The sequence below is a fragment of the Orbicella faveolata genome, unplaced genomic scaffold (genome assembly GCF_042242905.1).
Source record: "Orbicella faveolata isolate gen_17 unplaced genomic scaffold, um_ofav_v1 contig_36, whole genome shotgun sequence".
Classification (NCBI taxonomy): Eukaryota; Metazoa; Cnidaria; class Anthozoa; order Scleractinia; family Merulinidae; genus Orbicella; species Orbicella faveolata.
Genome location: NW_028301565.1, coordinates 3,540,680 through 3,560,363, shown reverse-complemented (window position 1 = coordinate 3,560,363; position 19,684 = coordinate 3,540,680). Strand labels below are relative to the sequence as shown.

At 37.7% G+C, this 19,684-nt stretch overlaps 1 protein-coding gene, 1 long non-coding RNA gene and 1 pseudogene across 2 annotated transcripts; all 3 read right to left on the bottom strand.

Annotated features, from left to right (window-relative positions):
- Positions 1 to 273: 273 nt before the first annotated feature.
- Positions 274 to 2,722, bottom strand: LOC110042600 (uncharacterized). The gene is made up of 5 exons (XR_016202449.1): positions 2,594 to 2,722; positions 1,703 to 1,843; positions 1,353 to 1,431; positions 1,065 to 1,129; positions 274 to 467 (listed from the first exon to the last, which is right to left on the bottom strand). It is a non-coding gene; the product is annotated as an uncharacterized LOC110042600 (long non-coding RNA).
- A 5,943-nt stretch (positions 2,723 to 8,665) lies between these two features.
- On the bottom strand, positions 8,666 to 18,666 carry LOC149102044 (uncharacterized). Its single transcript, XM_089274963.1, has 6 exons — positions 18,550 to 18,666; positions 16,468 to 16,743; positions 13,159 to 13,299; positions 12,731 to 12,818; positions 10,998 to 11,048; positions 8,666 to 8,847 (listed from the first exon to the last, which is right to left on the bottom strand). The coding sequence occupies exons 2-5, from the start codon at positions 16,520 to 16,522 to the stop codon at positions 11,027 to 11,029; spliced, it is 306 nt and encodes a 101-aa protein (XP_089131089.1). The 5' UTR covers positions 16,523 to 16,743; positions 18,550 to 18,666; the 3' UTR covers positions 8,666 to 8,847; positions 10,998 to 11,026.
- On the bottom strand, positions 11,393 to 12,357 carry LOC149102045 (uncharacterized; annotated as a pseudogene).
- Positions 18,667 to 19,684: the final 1,018 nt, after the last annotated feature.

The following is a 19,684-nucleotide window of genomic DNA, read 5'->3' as shown; positions in this document are numbered from 1 at the left end:
TCAAATAAGCAGAAATTATTTTTCATGTCATATGCACTTAACTTTAAACAATTACATCATATGTGCTCAATCCAATCAGTGGCCTCGCGATGCTTTTTGCATGGATACAGAAAGCTTCCCAAACTACTACAGGCTGACTTGTCATAAAGTGCAAAGCTGTTCATATATTAACGAAACGTCGGTGCGGGGGGACGAGTCAGTTCCATCGGGTTTATAGTATAGAACAAGGAAATTTGGAAGCACGAAGAGTGGAAAAGCAATGTTTTAGGCTAATCGTGTTTAACTCTGTCACTTTTATTACCGTGCTTTTTACATTACATTATCACCACGATTAATACATCAAAACTAAACTGCATTTCGACAATTCGTCTAACTGCATTGCTTATTTCTTAAAGGAAGGGCATTAAGAGCTTGATATTCCACTTTTGCTCGGTGGTCAATTTCCATCTGTCTGTACACGCCAGAACCTGAAAAAAATAAACATCAGATATTAAAAAAAATCAGATACTTTTTAATTGTTGCTTTAATTTGATAAGTTGTACATGTTTTCACTCCTTATCATGTACATGTAATTGTTTTTGAGCTATTGTAGGGTGAAAGTGGGTTCACAGATTTTGCCGCACCGAAATATTATCATCATAATATTCAAATTCGCACGATATCGATATCGAAAGGGAAAGACAAAATATTGCAGATAAAGGGAAATAAAAATATTGCTGATAAAAGTGGACGGAAAAGTGCGAAAAATCATGATATTTGGCCTGAAATGGTTTGCAAAAGGTTTTGAGAATCGTATGGCACACAAACACCCAAATTTCTTAAGAGATTGTACCGAAATTTAGCATTTTTGAAATCCTTTATGCTCTAAAGACGCGAGCCCGTTTTTTCAGTCACTCGTTCCTTCACTCGCTCGATCCTCCATGCCAGTGTTTAATAATATTGAGGTGTTTTCTCAAGGCAGTTGTTGTTATGTTACTCAAGAAAAATGACGGGTTTCCTTTCTAGTAAGCTATTTTCGTCTTGTGTCACTTTATAAACAAAGGAAGCACAAGAAAATTACTCACCAAAACTTTCCTAGCGCCTCTACAGCCACCACCATCATCGCCATCACCTCCCCCAGGGCCTGCGACTAAAAGGTGTAAAAACAAAGAAGATCCGATGAAAAAAATCCAAAAATCAAAGACAGCGATTATCTCTTATGACAGTAACACGACAATGAAATAACACAGAACTCAGCTAACATGACCCAAATTTACCATTTTTAATACAAATAAGACTGAATCGTACAGAATGAATTTGAACATAATTTCGGATTTGTCAGGAAGACCAGAGTCATAAATAAAAGAATTTACTTTTCAGGTTCAGAATCCCCACTGCCACTGCCATCATCATCATCGTCCATGTTACCGCCAGCACCTCCAGGGCCTGGAGCTAAAACAGAATGAAGATAGAATGAAAAGAGGGCCTTACGAAGGGCAGGCATTTCTCTCTTGGAACAGCATTGAAAATACACATCTTAGCAAGGATAACACATTCCTTTTCCTGAAACTAAAATATAAGACCTGAACGGTGCAAAACAAGTTTTTATAATAATTATCATAATTATCGCTTTTATCAGGAAGACAAGAGTTATGAAGAAAATGATTTGCCTTGTAAGTATCAGAAGAATAAGAGAATGGTTTTCAATGAATATATATCTTACCAAAGCTACGCTGTACACTGCCTCCGTCGCCGCCAGATCCTCCGCCTCCACCACCCCCACCGCCGCCTTGCCCACCACCACCACCTCCACCAGTGCCACCGTCGCCGCCACCACCGCTACCTCCGCCACCACAGCTTAGCACTGAGAATAAAGACGATTCAATAGGAAAAGCCCTCGTCAAGAGCTGAGATTTATGTCCCATGAAATGACACCGAAAGTAAACTCAATTAATCTAGGATTAGTCAGGTAAAAAAAAAAAAAATGTTTTTGCGTTGCTTGGCAAAAAATACCCAGCACTTATCTGAATAAACACTTTCCGTCTTGAGATACTTTGAACAGAAATTTTTACAAGACTTTTAATGTAATTGGTAATCTTGCATCCAATTTAATTTCCGTCATGAAATCAGTGAGGTAAGAGGCTAATCTTAAAAGCGAAGCCCGGACTTTCAAATTTTCTTGGCGATCCCGTAATGATCTAATTCTGTTCAAAATTTTCTCTCCAGCCACGTCCTCATGGGAAATACCCAACAAATAAAATCAGTTCAATTGTCGTTCTTATTTGAACGTCAATGAAGAGGGTCTTTCCTCCTTGAGGACAAAATGCTTAGAATGACCTTTTTTTCACCGGAGATAATTTGCTTAGTTCTAAACTGCAACATTTGGTTCTATCAGTTATTTTTCTCATATATTTCTCAGCAAACTACCAGAAAGGGCAAATCTTAAAAGTATAGTCCTTTGCCATTCAGTTGACGTAGTTTGACTAATACATGTAACTTTTAAATCCAGATGCGTTAGCAAAAGAGAGTATTATAATTAAGAGTATTACTAACTAATTAGAGACTGTTTTTTTTGGCAGTCGTCTGAAACGACCCTAAGGTACAGTTAACTAACCTCTTTGACACTGAATGATTCCCACCACTATAGCAAGAACAAGCCAAAGTTTCATGACGAGCGCTGTTTACTTCCTTGTTAGCCAAAAACTGCGTAAAGACCACTGAAGAGTATGGAATAGCTAACTGGGTGTTGTGTATTTATATGGTTTCTCAGCCAGGTTATATCGGCCTTTTGAGAGAAATCTTCGTTATTTATAACTTGTTTCCGTGATACCGATGCAAACATACTCACGCTCCATACGTAAACTCGGAAACTCGTCAAGTGATATTTATCTCTGAAACAATTCACGCCAGAATAGTACGCAAGTGAAATCTTTCGACTCATGTAACAGATTTCGGAAAATCCTAATACAACAACAACAACAACAACAGCAAGAACTTTAATAATGTGTCAATATACTAGCTCGCTGCATGGAGCCTACTGATTGGAGACACTAAGGTTTCATGCATGCTCACATGGATTGAAAATTGAATAAATAGACTAATTATAATTCGCTGAACAATATTTACGATATTAAGTAGAAATATTAATAACAGTGAATTAATATTACAATTTAGGAATAGTCAAGAGATTTTGTAATTTAAGTGTCTGATGCTGTCAGTCGGGAAATTCTGTGCACCTATTCTCAGCTGTTAAACTAGCCTGGTCCTTTTTCCTTATGTTCCTTGCTGATAATGAAGTTATAACCTTGTCCTTGTCATTTTGACCATAGAAGTGGCCCAAAATTTGGGAGAAGTTTGGGAGAACGTGAGATCCCGTGGGAACACGGACCGACAGGCGAGTGTTTCCACGAGATTCGAGATTTCTATGAGGTGGTAGCCTCATGAGGCTATCGCCTCATAGAAATCTCGAGCTCATAATCTAATTGTTTTATTAGAATTCTAACTGAAATTTCCTTCAAATAACGATTCCAATTATTTCTGGTCTTAGTATTAAATTTCACCGTTCTCTGATTGGCTACGCTACTCACTATCTCTTCCGTTGTAGATAGTAAGTAACGTAGCGTTGTGCGGGTGTTAACAAACTAGCGGCCGCTTCTTTGCGTTTTCGAAGTGTCTTAAAAAGAATGTAGATAAAGTTTTGAACGACTCATAGATTTATACTAAAACAGTTATATTATTCGCTCTCGATTTCTATGCGTGATAGTTAACTCCGGCTGCGCCCTCGTGAACTATCACGCGATAGAAATCGAGAGCGAATCATCTAGTTGTCATCTAATCAGCGCGCTTATTTTCTTTTGGCTATTTTCTAAAGTGACTTATCATACGTGCACGAGTAAGTAACTTGCCATATCACGCTAAATATAACGCTTATTGCATCAGTTTAGAGGCACATCATTCTTGGAAAGCAGTGTAAACATGGATAACCTTAAAGGTCAAACACAACGAGATTTGAACATTTTTTCTTTTATCCCAAAGCCTTTGAAAAAAATAGTTTAACCAAAATGAAGAAGAATCAACTCTTAAAACACGTTTTGTGCGAACTGTGACCCTCAAGAAACGAAGAACGACGTGAACGAAGCCATCCACTCAACAAAAGTCCAGATTATTATTATAATCCAATTGTTGTCTCGCAAGTTCAATACAGCTAGTGTTGTTGTGATTTTCATTTTTTATTTTCTATAAATTGTTAAGATATCGTAGGCTAGGTTAGTGTGCGAAACCAAGAAATATAGTCGCAAATTATTACAGAGATATTCGATGTTTTAATTTCTCTCCTATAACTGATTTTTCCCCAGCATTACCGTGTATTCTAGTGGAGATCGGCTACCCAGAGTCAAGTTAAAAACGTAAATATTGCCGAGGCCAATGTCAATAAATATTTGATTATTTTTTCTCATCCCTCTTCAGGTTGCCGATATTGAGATAGGACTAAAAGGCACAGTACCATGTACTTTTAGACAAAGTTAAGTGAACGATGATAAGTCAAGACTACTGCAAGCCTAACCGGCGCAACATAGTATATTTAAAACAGCATTTCGGTTGACCAGACCAGCCCTCGACAGGTCTAGATGTGACTAAATTTTAAAATTAAATTACAATACTATATAAGGGAGGATGCCGTAACACAGTTCAGAAACTAAGAAAGGAGTGACAGAAATGACATGGGGGAATCCTCAGTGTGTACAATATTTGCCTCATTAGCATAAGTATTTCAGTTTCTGATGGAGCTACAAAATAAATCAGTTCTGAATATTGAAAGGTCATAGCACGATTAACTCTGCCAATGAATATGAGCTTGATGTATTGAATATTTTTTGTACAACACGGGTTTAAAAACTCAGTTTTTACAAAGAATGTATGAGCTCATTAGCGCTATTGCCACCCGGAAATTTGCAGTTTTTGAAAGACAATATGTCCTCGAATATTACACCCAGAGCTAAAAATTTCACCATGTATTAAATTTTACTAGCTGTTAAGCTGCCCTGAGTCAATTCATATCTAACATATTTCCTTCGTTGTACGTTGCCTGATGAGTGTGGTCACTCTTTGACCATATGAAACAGGACCGTAGCAATAAAACGATGAATCACTCCTGAAGTCTTAAACTGGTTTCAATTAACATACAATGCTCCTTTAAGAGTTGAGGACTCTTTGAAATCCATTCACCGCAAGGAAATATAATGTAACATGTTTCCTTCTGTACGCAAGGCCATATGCAAATGAGCAAAATGTACACAATGACGTCAGCATGAATCCCCCTATACAAGAGGATACCAAGAAAACAAAACAAATAAGTAAAAATAACACCAGTCTACGCAGGATACAAGTTCAGTGATCGGATAACTCACGCTTGTGTTTTTATTCGCAAAAGAGCACATGCAATATCAAAACTTTTTCAAAAAACTAAATTATAACTTCCGTGATCAAACATGAATTCACATCTCACGCAGCGAAATTTCGCAGTGATGGCCGCTTTGTAAGTCTTTGGAAATATACAAAATAGATGAACCGTTTAAAATGTAGATTTTTAGAAAGAATGTGAAAATAATTATATTTCTTAATAGCGTCGCCTAAAGTGTTAAATATTTGTAAAAAGCTATATATGCAAAAAAGTCACTTGTCGGCTGCCCAAGGCTTCAACATGGTGGCCAAAACGGCGGACTCTCGAGTACTCGTTGCAGAGTTTTTGCTGTCAAAGTAACTATGACTCTAAAAATTAAACCTAGGTTTTTGCTTACGTTCCTTTTCATTTGAACAGCTTTAATTTAGTACTTCATGGCCCTATATATTTTGCTTTCCTTCCTTTCTCTTTTGTTTTTGTTGCATATTTACTTTTGTCAGTTGTTATAATAGCGTATTAGTAGCAGTAGTAGTAGTATTGTATCTGTTAGTTGCACTATTTTTAGTTTTGTCCTCATTAGTAATATCGTCGTTACTTAAAATTAATTCTTGTTAAAAAAAGTTGTTGTATTGTTAGTATTGTAAGCAATGTAGATTGTTATTGTAATTTGTAAGTAATAAAGTGCAAGTAAGTTTAGTTTAAACCATATCAAACCAGTGTAAAATTGCGCATAAAGTGTAGCATTACAAATAAAAAAAAAGGTTTTTGCTCACGATGCATTATATACTCTTGTCAAACGTTTTTAAAAAAATGTTTTTTAGCCTTCTGTTCTCCTTTACGCTAGTCAAGTACACTGATACAATACCAGATATGTATCTAGGCAACATCTATAAATATCAAAAGTGCGTACCAATTCTGGAAAACAAACAATAACTTACAGAGCAACTATTCCCTGGGACAATATCCCCACGCACCTTAAGGTCATTCCCCAGTATTGCATCCGTACTACGCATAATTTCATGCATGATTAGCACAGTGCGCGCATTAAAAAATGGCGGCTTTTTCTTTACGGCTGGACCTCGCCATAGAGGTAAATCGTCATTTTCTCGCAAACGAGTATGGTGACCTATCATTTTATTCTGTTGTTTTGAATTGGGTAATAAATTTCTCTGTGCAATATAAATATGGCCCAGTTCTCAGTGTAGAACAAAAAAAGCAATCGTCGGAAACGTGAATTTAGCAAGCAATCGTAACTACAATCATGGTGCTGTTATAAGGATTTATTGGGTGTAAACAAGGTGCTGTTGCTCCTAAACGAACATGGGGACCCCTCATTTTTATTTCAAAATGTAAGTTCCTATAATATAAAGAATCGATAGTCAAAGTTTCACAAAATCTCAGTGCAGGTTTTTTTTCAGCGGAATGACCTCAAAGATCTCATTGCCTTCAACTTCTCTAAACAACTGAAATTTTATTACTGTCTGAACAACATTGTGAAAACTTGTATTGATTTTCTCCATTCTATTATACCATGTACACATCTCTTCTCTTCAGTAAGGATTCTACGCATTCTCAATATCCATGTTACCTGTTACCTAGCTTCTTTGTGCCTCGTGGCACAAAAGGCCTCACTATCCATAGAAACCTTAAAATGACTGAAGACTGAATAGAAAACTCTCGGGTTACCTCATTCTCCAGAAATTCTAGATGTATGAGTAAATTAAGTTTTTTGTTGTTGTTGCTGTTCAACTGATGTCTAAATTTATTTTCGTCTCATAAGTAATAGCTATTCGACTGACTGGTGTACAATTCAGGAAGTAATCACCAAAGTAATTTTAAAAATCGGACGAGCTCGCAGCTCTAGGCCGATTTGAAATACGAGCAAGATTACTCTCTGAATTGCACGACACGATATCCAGTTACTAATTAATCTTATCAATAACAATTTTTGAGCTTACAAAAATTTCCTTCCAGCTTTACTTGAACGAAAACGTCAGTAGCACTTTCTGTAAGTTTCCAGAACTGTAGGAAACATTAATAAGGAAACCATTAAAGCGCAGATAATTGACGTGCGAATGGCGTATATATGCAATTACAAAGTGTATTTGAAAACCTGTAATTGGACACCCACGTGATCGCACGCCGAGCAGGTGACAAATAGGCTAGGCGCGAGAAGAACCAATAACATAGATCTCCCGCCGGCCAAAGGCTCGCTAAGCGGAGCACCATTTGATTTTCTCATGGTTATCATGGCTAGCGGTATTGCTCGTAGGCGCGTATGCACGACGACGACGGCAGCGACGGAGTCAGGCAAGATGGCGGCAATACTCCAGTGAAAATGAAATGACAGAGACACGCACCTTTGGTTTGTAGCGTACTTCTTTGATATTGGACACCAAACTTGTGGTCAATTGACACCTGTCAAACAAGCTACCTGCTGACTAGTATAACGTGACCATATCGCGGGCTCATCGAGATCATGTGTTTTTTAACTTTGTCACTCACCAAGTGCTGGTTTTCCATTGGATCGCGGGCTCATGTCAGTTAACGTTTTGTAAACGGGGCCCGGTTGTTCAGAAGTCGGTTAACGCTAACCCAGGATTAAAAGTTAACCGAAGTATAAATTTTTCTTTGACACAAATGTTTCTCACTGCTTCTGTTTTGTGTAGTTTGAGATTATTGAAACTCAAATAGGAGGCCAAACAATATTAACAGAAAACCTCACCGAAAAGTCACAAAACTCAAAAGAATCTGCCCAAGTAGCTCCGGCTAAATCTATATATTAACTCTTATTAGTTTTGAAATCAGAAAGTATATGGCCTGTTGCAATTAAAAAATGAAAACCATCATAGTGGCAATCGTGAATAATATATATTTCAAGATAACACTGGACGAAAAAAATGTTTTTTCTCAAATTTGGCTCCGCGAAAATATGATGTAGATGGTTTAAAATCGAAATACCCCATTTGCCACACCTTTACACGGTACGTAAAGGTGAGGCAAATGCGACATTTACCATTAACCATACCCGCATAACCTATTCGTTTTTAAAAATTTACCTTATAATTGTTGAGTCTAATCAGTGGCCTCTCAATGCTTTGTGAATGATACTGAAAATCTCTCAAACTACTACAGGCCAGCATGTATAAGTAATGAAAAACTGAAGGCTGCTCATGGGGATCTTATTTCATCATTACTTACATGTTTACAAACTGTGAGTCGGTGGGAGGGGTAACAAGGAAAGTCGGCAGCACAAGGTGCAGAAAATCAGTGTTTTCAGGCCTGTTGTCTTCCTGTCACTTTTATTACGCTGCTCTTTTACATTTCTTTACAACTCCGATTATTATATATAAAACTGAACTGCATATCGACAATTCGTATAACTGCATCGCTTATATGTTAAAGGAAAGATATTGATATTTCACTTTGTTCAGACTTCATTCCCATCTGTGCGTACACGGCAGAGCCTGAGAAAATAAATATCAGATATTAAAATTCAAATGTTCATTAATTCTTGCTTTGATTTGATGAGTTGTAAGTGTTTTGTGTAATTATAAGTCATTGTTTTTCAGTTATTTTAGGCTAAAATCAAGGTTATGGATTTTGCTGTAGTGGTATGACACAAGGAGCTACAAGAACGAGATATTAGTCTGAAATAGCTTACAAAAGGGTTCGAGAATCGTACGGCACACCAACACCTAACATTCTTATTTAGAGCAAGCTCCCTAAATTTGATAAAGGATTGCACTTCAATGTGGCATTTTTGAAATAATATAAGGTTATTTATATTCTTTTGGGGTGCCTTGGGAAATCTATCGTAAACGCGTTATTTTCGGTAAAACTCCAGCAAACAATACATCACCGAAAAGGTAATAAAATGAAGCTTTGCTGAGCACGCGGGAAGCTTCAAACTCAAACCCGTAGATGTTCATTTCGCTAAATAACCCGACTTCGCATTATCACGCACAAGGAAAAAAAAAACAAAAAAACTGTACTATGTGAATCAGCACTAGATATGCTACCAAAGTGAGTCGGGCTTTAACGATCTTCCTATTGGTTTCTGAGAAATAAGCTCTAAAGTGGAGCAATGTATATGTGATTTTTTTTTGTCAAAATAAAAATATTTCGAAAACATTTCGGCATATTTTCGAGCACCAATGTCCGACGATCATTTTGAAGAAATTTCGTAAAAATTCTTCAAATTCACATACTGGCCAGAAATTAGCGGGTGTCTGGAAAACCCGGGTAGCAAGTAGCTAGTAGTCCCGAATAGCGTATAGCAAATAGTGCGAATAGTGCGAATAGTCTCGAATAGTGCGAATAGTCGCATATAGTGGCCAATAGTGGCAAATAAGGAAAGGGGGGTTGGGGGGGGGGGGGGCGATAAAGGCGAATGACCATGAATTTGGTACCCAGTACCTCGCAGTCAACCTCGCAGCAACGTGGACACTTATCAGGGCAAAAGGTATTTCTAAACGCAATTTCTTCTGTTTTCACTGCTGCATGAGCTTAGTCGAAACAATCAGCGTTCCCGAATAAACGCTATTGCTCCACGTGATCAGTTTCAAGGAATCCAGATCAGTGCTGGACTAAAGCGCTGACTATTTACGACTATCTGTCACTATTCGCGACTATTCGCGACTGTTCGACACTATTCGAGACTTATTCGCACTATTCGTACTATTTACTATTTGCTATTCGGGACTATTCGCTATTCGCTATTTGCGACTGTACGCTATACGCTATTCGCTATTCGGGTTTTCCACACACCCGAAATCAGCCAATTCTGTGAGAAGACAAACTTGGGGAATTAAGCCTCAAAATCGGTACAGATGTTCATATCGTGCACGCAAGCCGAAAGATCGCATCCGAGACCAAGCCAAAGGAAGAGACACCCCTATCGTGAATCAAGAATGCGTTGTATACCATTTTAAGTATTTTAAGTGTAACCTGTGCGATGCAGATTATATCGACTGCACATACCAGTTCCTGTATCAACGTATTGAGGAACATAACGGGTTTGCGATTAGGAAATACGTCAGAGAGCAACATGGGAGGCAAGTGACATAGATCTTACATTTATGATCTTACGGAAGAGCCAGAGCAAATTTGACAGCTTAATTTATGAGATTCTTTTTATAAAAGAACTAGAGCAAACTTTGAACAAGCAGTCAGACTCCATCTGACCAAAGTTATTTTCATAGCGCAGCCGTATTTTATATTGATTTTATCATTTGTAGTTTTCAACATAGTTCTTTTGTCTTATTTATCCTTTTGTATTTTAGAGGTCTTATGACTGGCATTTTACAACGTTTAGTGTACATTAACGTAATATTTGTATCGCTTTTCAAATCCTCATGGCCTAATTTTTCTCATATATGCAGAAATTTCAACCACTTTTTTTAAACCCCGAAAAGGTTATCAGTAACCTTAAACTCTAAAGACGCGAGCCCTTTTGATCATTCGCTCGTTCTTTAACTCGCTCGATCCAGTGTTCAATCAGATCAGGTTTTTTTCTAGGTGGTTGTTATGTTACTGCAGAGTTTGCCGAAAAAGGACGCTTTTCCTATGTAGTAAGGTGGTCTCGACTTGCTTCAGTTACAAGGAAATTACTCACCATCAGCACTACCACCACCATCATCACCATCACCTCCCCCAGGTCTTGCGACTGAAAAAAACAACGAAGATACAATGAAAAAAAAAAGGAAAACAAAACAAAAACAAAATCAAGGACGGAGATTATCTCTTTTACACGACAATGAAATTTATTCACATTTAATTTAGCTAAAATGACCCTAAAAATATTGAAGATCCGATACCAGGATTCATTTTAAACGAGATAAAAAACGTTCTCTGGTAAAATTGTTTAAAGTTGTGAGCTTTCAACAGCCAGTCTGCTGTCTTCGACGGACAAAAATGAAATGATAAAATAGAGCTTAAAGTTTTAGAATATAACAAGCGAATGGCATATATAAAGTAGAATACGTGTGAAAGAATGTGAGAATGCTAAAATTAGTGTTTGTTTAAAAGAATGTTATATTGTCCCGGCAGAGGGCACGAATTGCTGTCGGTCTCGGCCGTTTTCGCTGTGTCCCAGGATTCCAGCGTCTTTCTAATGCGGCTGTTGCCTTTGTCAATTATCTCAGCATTGTTAAAGTCGATGGTATGATCAAAGGTCCAGGCATGTTTCGCTACATTGGAGCCTTTAGCACATTGTTTAGTATTTCTGATATGTTCTTTTCGCCTTGTACTAAACGATCTTTTTGTCTCGCCGATGTAACTCCAGGGAAAAGACCCACAAGGCATTTCGTAAACAACATTGCACTGGTCGTCGACCCGAGGTCTAAACTTGGGAACAGGGAACTCTTGTTGTAGTGTTTTGATTGGTTTGTTGGTTACTCGAATATCATGACTTTTGAGAATTCTAGAAAGAGGCTCGGTAATACCTTTGATGTAGGGAAGGACCGCGAAGCTCTGACTATTCGTTGGGTCAGCCCAACTGAAGAACATCCCAACTAGTTCTTCAGGTGAAGGTGTTGGAGGAGTCGAAGATTTCTTTCTTATGATATCAGCAGTGACTTTTTGTGGGTAGCCATTAGATCGTAACGCGGTGCTAATGCGATCAATTTCACGGGCTTTTCCAGCTTCCGAGTTTGGAAGTTTTAGGGCTCTATGTAAAAGTGTCGCTGCAGTGCTGATTTTGTGCTCTCTGTCATGATGTGAACGGAAATCAAGATATCTGTCCGTGGGCTCCCGATAGACATCAATGTTGAGCCTCTCATTATCGCGAGAAATAAGGGTGTCGAGGAATGGCGGCTGGCCATTAGATTCGTACTCGATGGTGAAGGAAATATGCGGGTCGATAGAGTTCAGTGAGTCATGAAAAGAAGTAACTGCATTCGTTTTGATGACACAAAAACTGTCTTCTACGTAACGTCCAGGTAACGTTTCCAGATTCTGGGTGGAACCGGGGTTGATCAACCCCGGTTCAACCCAAAATCTGGAAACGTTACCTAAACGACAGTTTTTGTGTCATCAGAAAGAATGCAGTTACTTCTTTTCATGGCTCACTGAACTCTATCGACCCTTATATTTCATTCACCATGGAGCAAGAATCTAATGGCCAGCTGCCATTCCTCGACACCCTTATTTCTCGCGAGGCCGACAACAATTCGTGCCCTCTGCCGGGACAATATAACATTCTTTCAAACAAACACTAATTTTACACTTTTAGCATTCTCACATTCTTTCACGCGTATTCTATTTTATATATGCCATTCGCTTGGATGATACTCCCTGTCTTATTCTTTCTTTGAATGGCAGACCAAAGTCATAAAGAAAGTAACTTACCCTTCAGGTTCAGGTTTAGGTTCAGGATCCCCACTGCCATCAGCATCATCATCGTCCATAACATCGTCATCACCTCCAGGGCCCGGTCCTAGAACGTAATGAAGATAGAGTGAAAAAGATATTAGGAAGAGCTGACATTTTCTTTCTTAGAAAACCAAACTTCGCTAGGGTGACAAAATTCCATTTCTTAAAACAAAAACATAAGACCTGAACGGTGCACAACAGGTTTTGGAAAAAAATATTGATCTTATCAGGAAGACAAAGTTGTCGTCCTTCGAAGGTATTTCAAATAGAAGATTGCAAACTATCTTAGGTTTTTCTCTTAAGGTGGGTGTTATATTATTTCCGAGCACTGCTCTATTGCGCAAAAGAGCAGATTTTCCTCTTATATAAACTATTCTCGTCCTGCTTCACCCAATTAGACTTACCAAAGCTACGACTGCCACCGGCGCCGCCATCTCCTCCGCCTCCTCCACCGCCACCACCGCCTTGCCCACCACCACCACCTCCACCACTGCCGCCGCCGCCGCCGCCGCCGCTACCGCTACCTCCGCCACCACAGCTTAGCACTAAAAATAAAGACGATACCATGCGAAAAGCCCTGGCCAAGAGCTGATGTTATATCCTATGACACGACACTGAGAGTAATCCAATTAATCTAGGATTATTTTACACAAATCTTAACAGAAATACTGCCGATACTGTTATGTTTCATAATGGTAGCTTTTTTCGGCATCGAAAACCGATTGATTCAGGTGACGATATTGCTTTTGCGTTGTACGATTAAAAACACTTAGCAATTATCTCGATAACCACTTTCCGTTTGAGAAACGAAATGTCTTTAAACAGAGCTTTTTATAATACTTTTACTTGGCAATTTTTTACCTGATTTAATTTCTAATTGGAAAAGCCAAGCCCGGACTTTCAAATTTCCCTGGCGATTCAGCAGTGGCAACTTCCTTATGCACCGGGGCCTTTGATCTAATTCTGTGCAAAGTTTTCCCTCGCGTCACTTCCTCATGGGAAATACCCAGCAAAAATCAGTTCGATTGTCTCTCTCAGTTGAGCGTGAATGGAGAGAGTATTTCCTCGTGAACAACAAAATGCTTAGGATAACCTTTTTTCACTGGAGATAATTTGCTTAGTCCTACACTGCAGCATTTGTCTCAAAAAACTGTTATTCATTTGATCTAGTTTGACAAGTAACTTTTAAATCACGTTGTCCTAGCAAAAGAGAGTATTATTAAATTTGGTGACTGGTTCATTTTTAACTTGGAAAATCCAATTTGTAGGTATAGTCCATGGACCACAATAAATTTTCTTACCAGTTTTAGGGACAAATTATGAGTAGTGTCTTTTTGAAGAATGAACCAAAGTATTGAAAAAAAAATTGTAATAGCCATGTGCAATTTGTAGCTTTAGAGTTTAATTTTATAGTTAAAAATCTCAAAAATTAGCCTCCGGGCTTGAAAACGAAGCTCTAAAAATAGAAGTGTTTCAAATTTTCAGAAATTTCAAGGCGTTTGATAGGCAGGAAGAAAAACAAACACAATATGTTACTTTTTCATATTTTTGCAGTGTTCAGTTCAAAAATGGGCTTCTTAACACCTTTTTTAAATGGTATAATAATATGCTTGATTTGCTATGCATCACGGGTAACCAATATGGCGAGCAATTTAGAGATATCATTGTCAGAATGGGAGCGTTTCTTACCGCCTGCACTTTGTTTGGAATAATCGGAAAGGGGCTCCAGGATGCTGGTTTGAGAGACCAATGTGTAGAGTCCCAAGTGATTGCAGAGGGTTCAGTGTCGGGCTTGCTGGAAGAACGGAAATACAAGCGTTCCGTGCGGTGTGGTCTGGATTCCAAAAGTGGGTAGCAGAGAAGCACGATGGGAATAAGTGTTTAGTAGATAAAATATTTTGTGGTCTTCAGAGCTAGCGTGATAATGTTTGCGAAGCTGAGTGCAAGAAGAAACTTTGCGAAAACTGTTTCGCTGAGGTTGCCGAGCTGTATACTGTCAGTAATTCTTGTTAGAAGGTCGCAAAAATAAAACAAAAAAAATCAAGCAAAAGAATATGGAGAAACATTTTTAGAAATGAAGCTTAGTTGCCATAGCAACCAGACAGAAAGGCCTTCTATCTCAACCTCGAAACATGCTGTAGCACTCAGTTATTGTATTTAATTCCGTAGAACATTTTATGTATCGCACCGGTCAGTCAACAAAAGTGATCATTAAACAATGTCATTTGATCACGTGACTTTCAAATGAAAGCTACATCGTTAGCGTAGCTATCATACATAAAGATAAAGTAGAGTGAAAGAGGTTTCCGAAAGAGGTGTGATAGCCTTTTTCCTTAAGAGTGGTAAGACATTTTGTTGTCCTGGCCCATGGACTATATGGATGGGAGACTCACTCGATCCTTCCTTCGCTTCCTGTAAGAAGTTTTGTGATCGAATCCGCTGACTAATGTATAAAGCTTTCACAGTCGCTGCGAAAGTTACATTTCACCATCCATTCGACCTGAAGGTGATTAACAGACGATTTCCTCACGGAGCGATAAGTTTTAATTTTTATTGGCAATGTTTCTCATTTGTTCTTTGTATTTCTGACGTAATTACTCAATAACTTACCGCGGAAATAATCAACATCAATAGACTATTCATAGTCTCTTGTCTACATTCAATAGATTTTTGCACGAATTAACGTCTCCATGTATGGAAGCTAGTTATATAAATAGCGCATTTTTGAAGAAGTCCTTACACGACTGTTAAAAAAGAAGATATTGAAAATCAACAAAATTGAATAGCTGTATGAAATTTCGAATGATTCAAGGTGTGATTAAAATTGTTAGATGAGAAATGGACAGGAGAATTGAGGAGAATCAGTGCGATGCGTTTCGCAAAAGAAAAGACCTTACACAGGGCTGGGATTTCTAGAGTGACTGATATCGCCTTCATAAGGGAAGAGAAAAAAAGAAATCGTTATAACACGGGGTATTTGTATTCGGTCATCCAATCAAGTACAAACGTCGCAGAACAGGGCAGAACTTTGTTGAACTGACGAGACGCGGTGCTGTCCCTGTGGTATAGTGATTCCAATCCGAACACAGTATTTTTTTCTAAGATCTCTCAAAAGATAACAAAGAGAGAAAAAAATTCGAAGCCCGAACTTGGAATTGAGACCCCAGAACCTACAATCGTAAATGCCTAACTGAAGACCGGTTTCACTGGTCAAACTGCCCTTTACCACATGAGGCAATGGATGGGCTAAGCCGAAGACGAAGAAGCCACCAAAAAGAAGATACAAGAGAGTAAAATCACTCAGCATTGGCAGGGGAAATAAAGAACGAAACAAATAGGAGAGAAAATCAGAACCCGAAATACAGGGATTTTATCACTGCGTCACTGCTTCCTTTGGTGATCGGATATAGTAGCGTTCCTTCCTTTGTGGTAACGTCTTCGACAAGGATCGTCAAATAACTTCATGAATGTTTTCAACGGTGTCACATTTTATCATGTGTTCCTTTACCTTTGCGTTTTGCACAATTTCTATTTCTTTTTTCGCCTTTATAGCTCGATTTGGAAATAATATATGACCTAAGGATTAAAAGCTCAGTTCAGTGGCATCAAAATTCTCACTATTTACAAACGATCCATTTTCCAAGTTGAGTGGCTCAAGCCAAATTGATTTTCGACAGTCGTCTAAAACGACAATTAGGGTGCAGTTAACTAACCTTTTTGACACTGAATGATTCCCACCACTATAGCAAGAACTAGCCAAAGTTTCATGACGAGCGCTGTTTACTTCCTTGTTAGCCAAAAACTGCGTAAAGAGCACTGAAAAGTGTGGTGAAGCAAACTGGATGTTGTTTATAAGTATGGTTTCTCAGCCAGGTTATATCGGCGTTTGAGAGGAATCTACCTTATTTATTACCTGTTTCCGGGACACCGATGCAAACATACTCACCCACCATACGTAAACTAGGAAACTCATTAAGTGATCTTTATCCCTGAAACAATACAGGTAAAAATGGTAAGCAAGCTATATCTTTCGTGTGACAGATTTTGGAAAATTGTAAAGCACCAACAACGAGAACAACAACTTTAATAATGTAACAGTCTACTAGGTGGCAACGGGGGATCTACTATTGGGACAAAGACAAAATCCATACCCAAATACATTGAAATTGGCTAACTAGGTAAATTAAACTTCTGCTGAACAATACTGACTACATTAAGTAGAAGTATTTATAGTAATCAATTGATATTATAATCAAGTATAGTCGAGAGATTTTTTAATTCAAGATCATTTAAGTGTCTGCTGCTATCGGTAGGGAAAGTAGAACCTCACGCGTTGTAGTGGCCCAAAATATGTTTACCATGTCTGACGGTATTATAATATCGTCAGACATACTGTCCGACATCGTGAACATACTTTGTAGATTTAAAAATCTACACCTAATCAAAGATTCCTGTGAGCCAGCTCATGGATGAATGTTTCTTTTTGCCTCAGTTTCAAAACGAGTCTTCGTGCAAAACTGAGTTTGATTTGCATAAAAAGGAACCTGTAGGTGAAAGTCGAAAGGACGAAAGGCAACTCGGAAATGGCCTATTGGATGAATGTAGAAAGGTAGTTAAATAAAACGAGAAGAGAAATTGATCATTGTAGGATTCTTCTTGGTACTGCAGTGAAAAACAGGAAAAATAGACATCGTTTGGTCAAATGTGATGTATAGTTTCTAATGTCCAAATATGATTGCTTATTGAAACCCTTTAGGTGGCTTAATTCGTTCTTTGGTACAATCATTTTATAATAAATATTTATTTATTACATATTTGAAATTTCAACAGAAATAAGATTTCAACAGAGCACAACAACAAAAACCAAGATGAACACTGCTTTTATTAGGAACAGTTTCTTTCTTATTAAGTCAATCCACGGAAATACAAAAGAAAAGCTAAGAGGAGACATTGTAGCCAACAGTCTCCTATACATGTAGATTATACATTTTTATTGAGTTATAAATAAAATAATCGTTACAGCAGCATTACACACATGTAATAGAAGTATGGCATGATAGCGGCCATTTTAAGAGTTGAATGAAAATTCAACTGGTATAAGCTGGAACAGTTAGGATAGCTTATACTTGAAATAAACATTGCAAGATTTGTATTTAATTATAGAGACAGATTAACACATTCTATTTTTGTGTCTCCTTATGATGGGTTCTAGTAGTTTCATTTAATTGTGGTCCCAATATAAAGGACTGATTTTACTCTAGATGTACGTGTATATATGTTCATGTGTGTGAACATGATACGGAGCTGCTAATGTTAAGTTGAAGTTGTATTTCTGTATTCCACTGTAAAGCTATAGGTTCATTTCTGAGATAAGTTTTGACACATGTAGTGAGTTCAGGTGGATTTCACTGGTTGACATTCTTGACTTTAAGGCACCTTTATGAAGTTCGAAACTCTTTAATTATACGAGCAGTTTTAAATGCATGCTTGTAACCAATGTCTTTAGCAAAGAATGAGTTTCAACAGCTCAAGTGGCAGCTGACACAAGTGTTGAAAGCATCTTATTCTCTTTTTAAGCAGGAGTATTCCACATCGATCTGTAATTCTCAGATTAATTCCATGAAGTCTTAATGGTGACTTAACAATGGTGTTGTTAAAGCCAGTTTCTACGAAGTCTTTCGATATTATTTTTGGCAGCTGATAAACAAGTATTGCATTAGTAATGGTGTTGTTAATATTAACATCTGCTTACTGTCACTTGCATATTATACTGTAGTTGTTACTGCAGTGTTCACCTGGGTTATTTGGATATGCACAATAGTACAACTTCACCTGCAATACCAAATAAAGAGGATAGTCGCATATTCTAAAAGGGCATAAAAATGAATACAAAAATATTATACATGTATATCTTTAATTAGCTGCCCTTTCCCTTCTCCCCCTACCCAATCCCAATAAAAATAGGCTACTTATCTAAATGTGGTGTCCAAGCGATATTTCTTGCTTTTCTGGAAAGAGTTTAAGAAAGAATGTGCCAATTATGAATGGCATGCTCTCCTTCAAGAAACATTGGAGCTAAAATAATTCCTGTAACTCTTATGTACATCATCTGCAAGTTCTGGTAGAGTTACGTGTACTTTTGAATCTCTAAGCGGACTAGGAATTTAGGACCATGAAAAGCACAGGAAATTCAAACCATTTTTCCTCATTAGTAATATCATCGTTATTTAGAATTAATTCTTGTTAAAAAAGTTGTTATATTGTTAGTATCGTAAGTAATGTAGATTGTTACTGTAATTTGTAAGTAATAAAGTGTAAGTAAGTTTAGTTTTGTAAAATTGTACATAAAGTGTAGTATTACAAATAAAAAAAAAAAGGTTTTTGCTCACGATGCATTATATACTCTTTTAAAAATGTTTAAACACAGTGTTTTTTTTAGCCTTCTGTTCTCCTTCACGTTAGTCAAGTACACTGATACAATACCAGATATGTATCTAGGCAAAATCTATAAATGATATCAAAAGTGCGTACTAATTCTGGAAAACAAACAATAACTTACAGAGCAACTATTCTCTGGGACAATATCCCCACGCACTTTGAGGTCATTCCCCAGTATTGCATCCGTACTGCGCATGATTTCCCGCGTAATTAGCACGCGCGCATTAAAAAATGGCGGCTTTTTCATTGCGGCTGGACCTCGCCATAAAGGTAAATCGTCATTTCCTCGCAAACGAGTATGGTGATCTATCATTTTATTCTGTTGTTTTGAATTGGGTAATAAATTTCTCTGTGTAATATAAATATGGACCAGTTCTCAGGGTAGAACAAAAAAAAGACAATCGTTGGGAACGTGAGTTTACATGGTGTTGTTATGGGGATTTATTGGGTATAAAGAAGGTGCTGTTGCTCCTAAACGAACATGGGGATCCC

What these genes read in the sequence shown, in the direction of transcription:
- LOC149102044 (XM_089274963.1), bottom strand. Translation starts at nt 16,522, where the DNA reads ATGAAACTTTGGCTAGTTCTTGCTATAGTGGTGGGAATCATTCAGTGT. An exon ending in AATCATTCAGTGTCAAAAAG is followed by an intron (nt 13,300 to 16,467) that starts GTTAGTTAACTG and finishes CTTTATTTTTAG; the next exon opens with TGCTAAGCTGTGGTGGCGGA. An exon ending in CGGTGGCAGTCGTAGCTTTG is followed by an intron (nt 12,819 to 13,158) that starts GTAAGTCTAATT and finishes ATTACGTTCTAG; the next exon opens with GACCGGGCCCTGGAGGTGAT.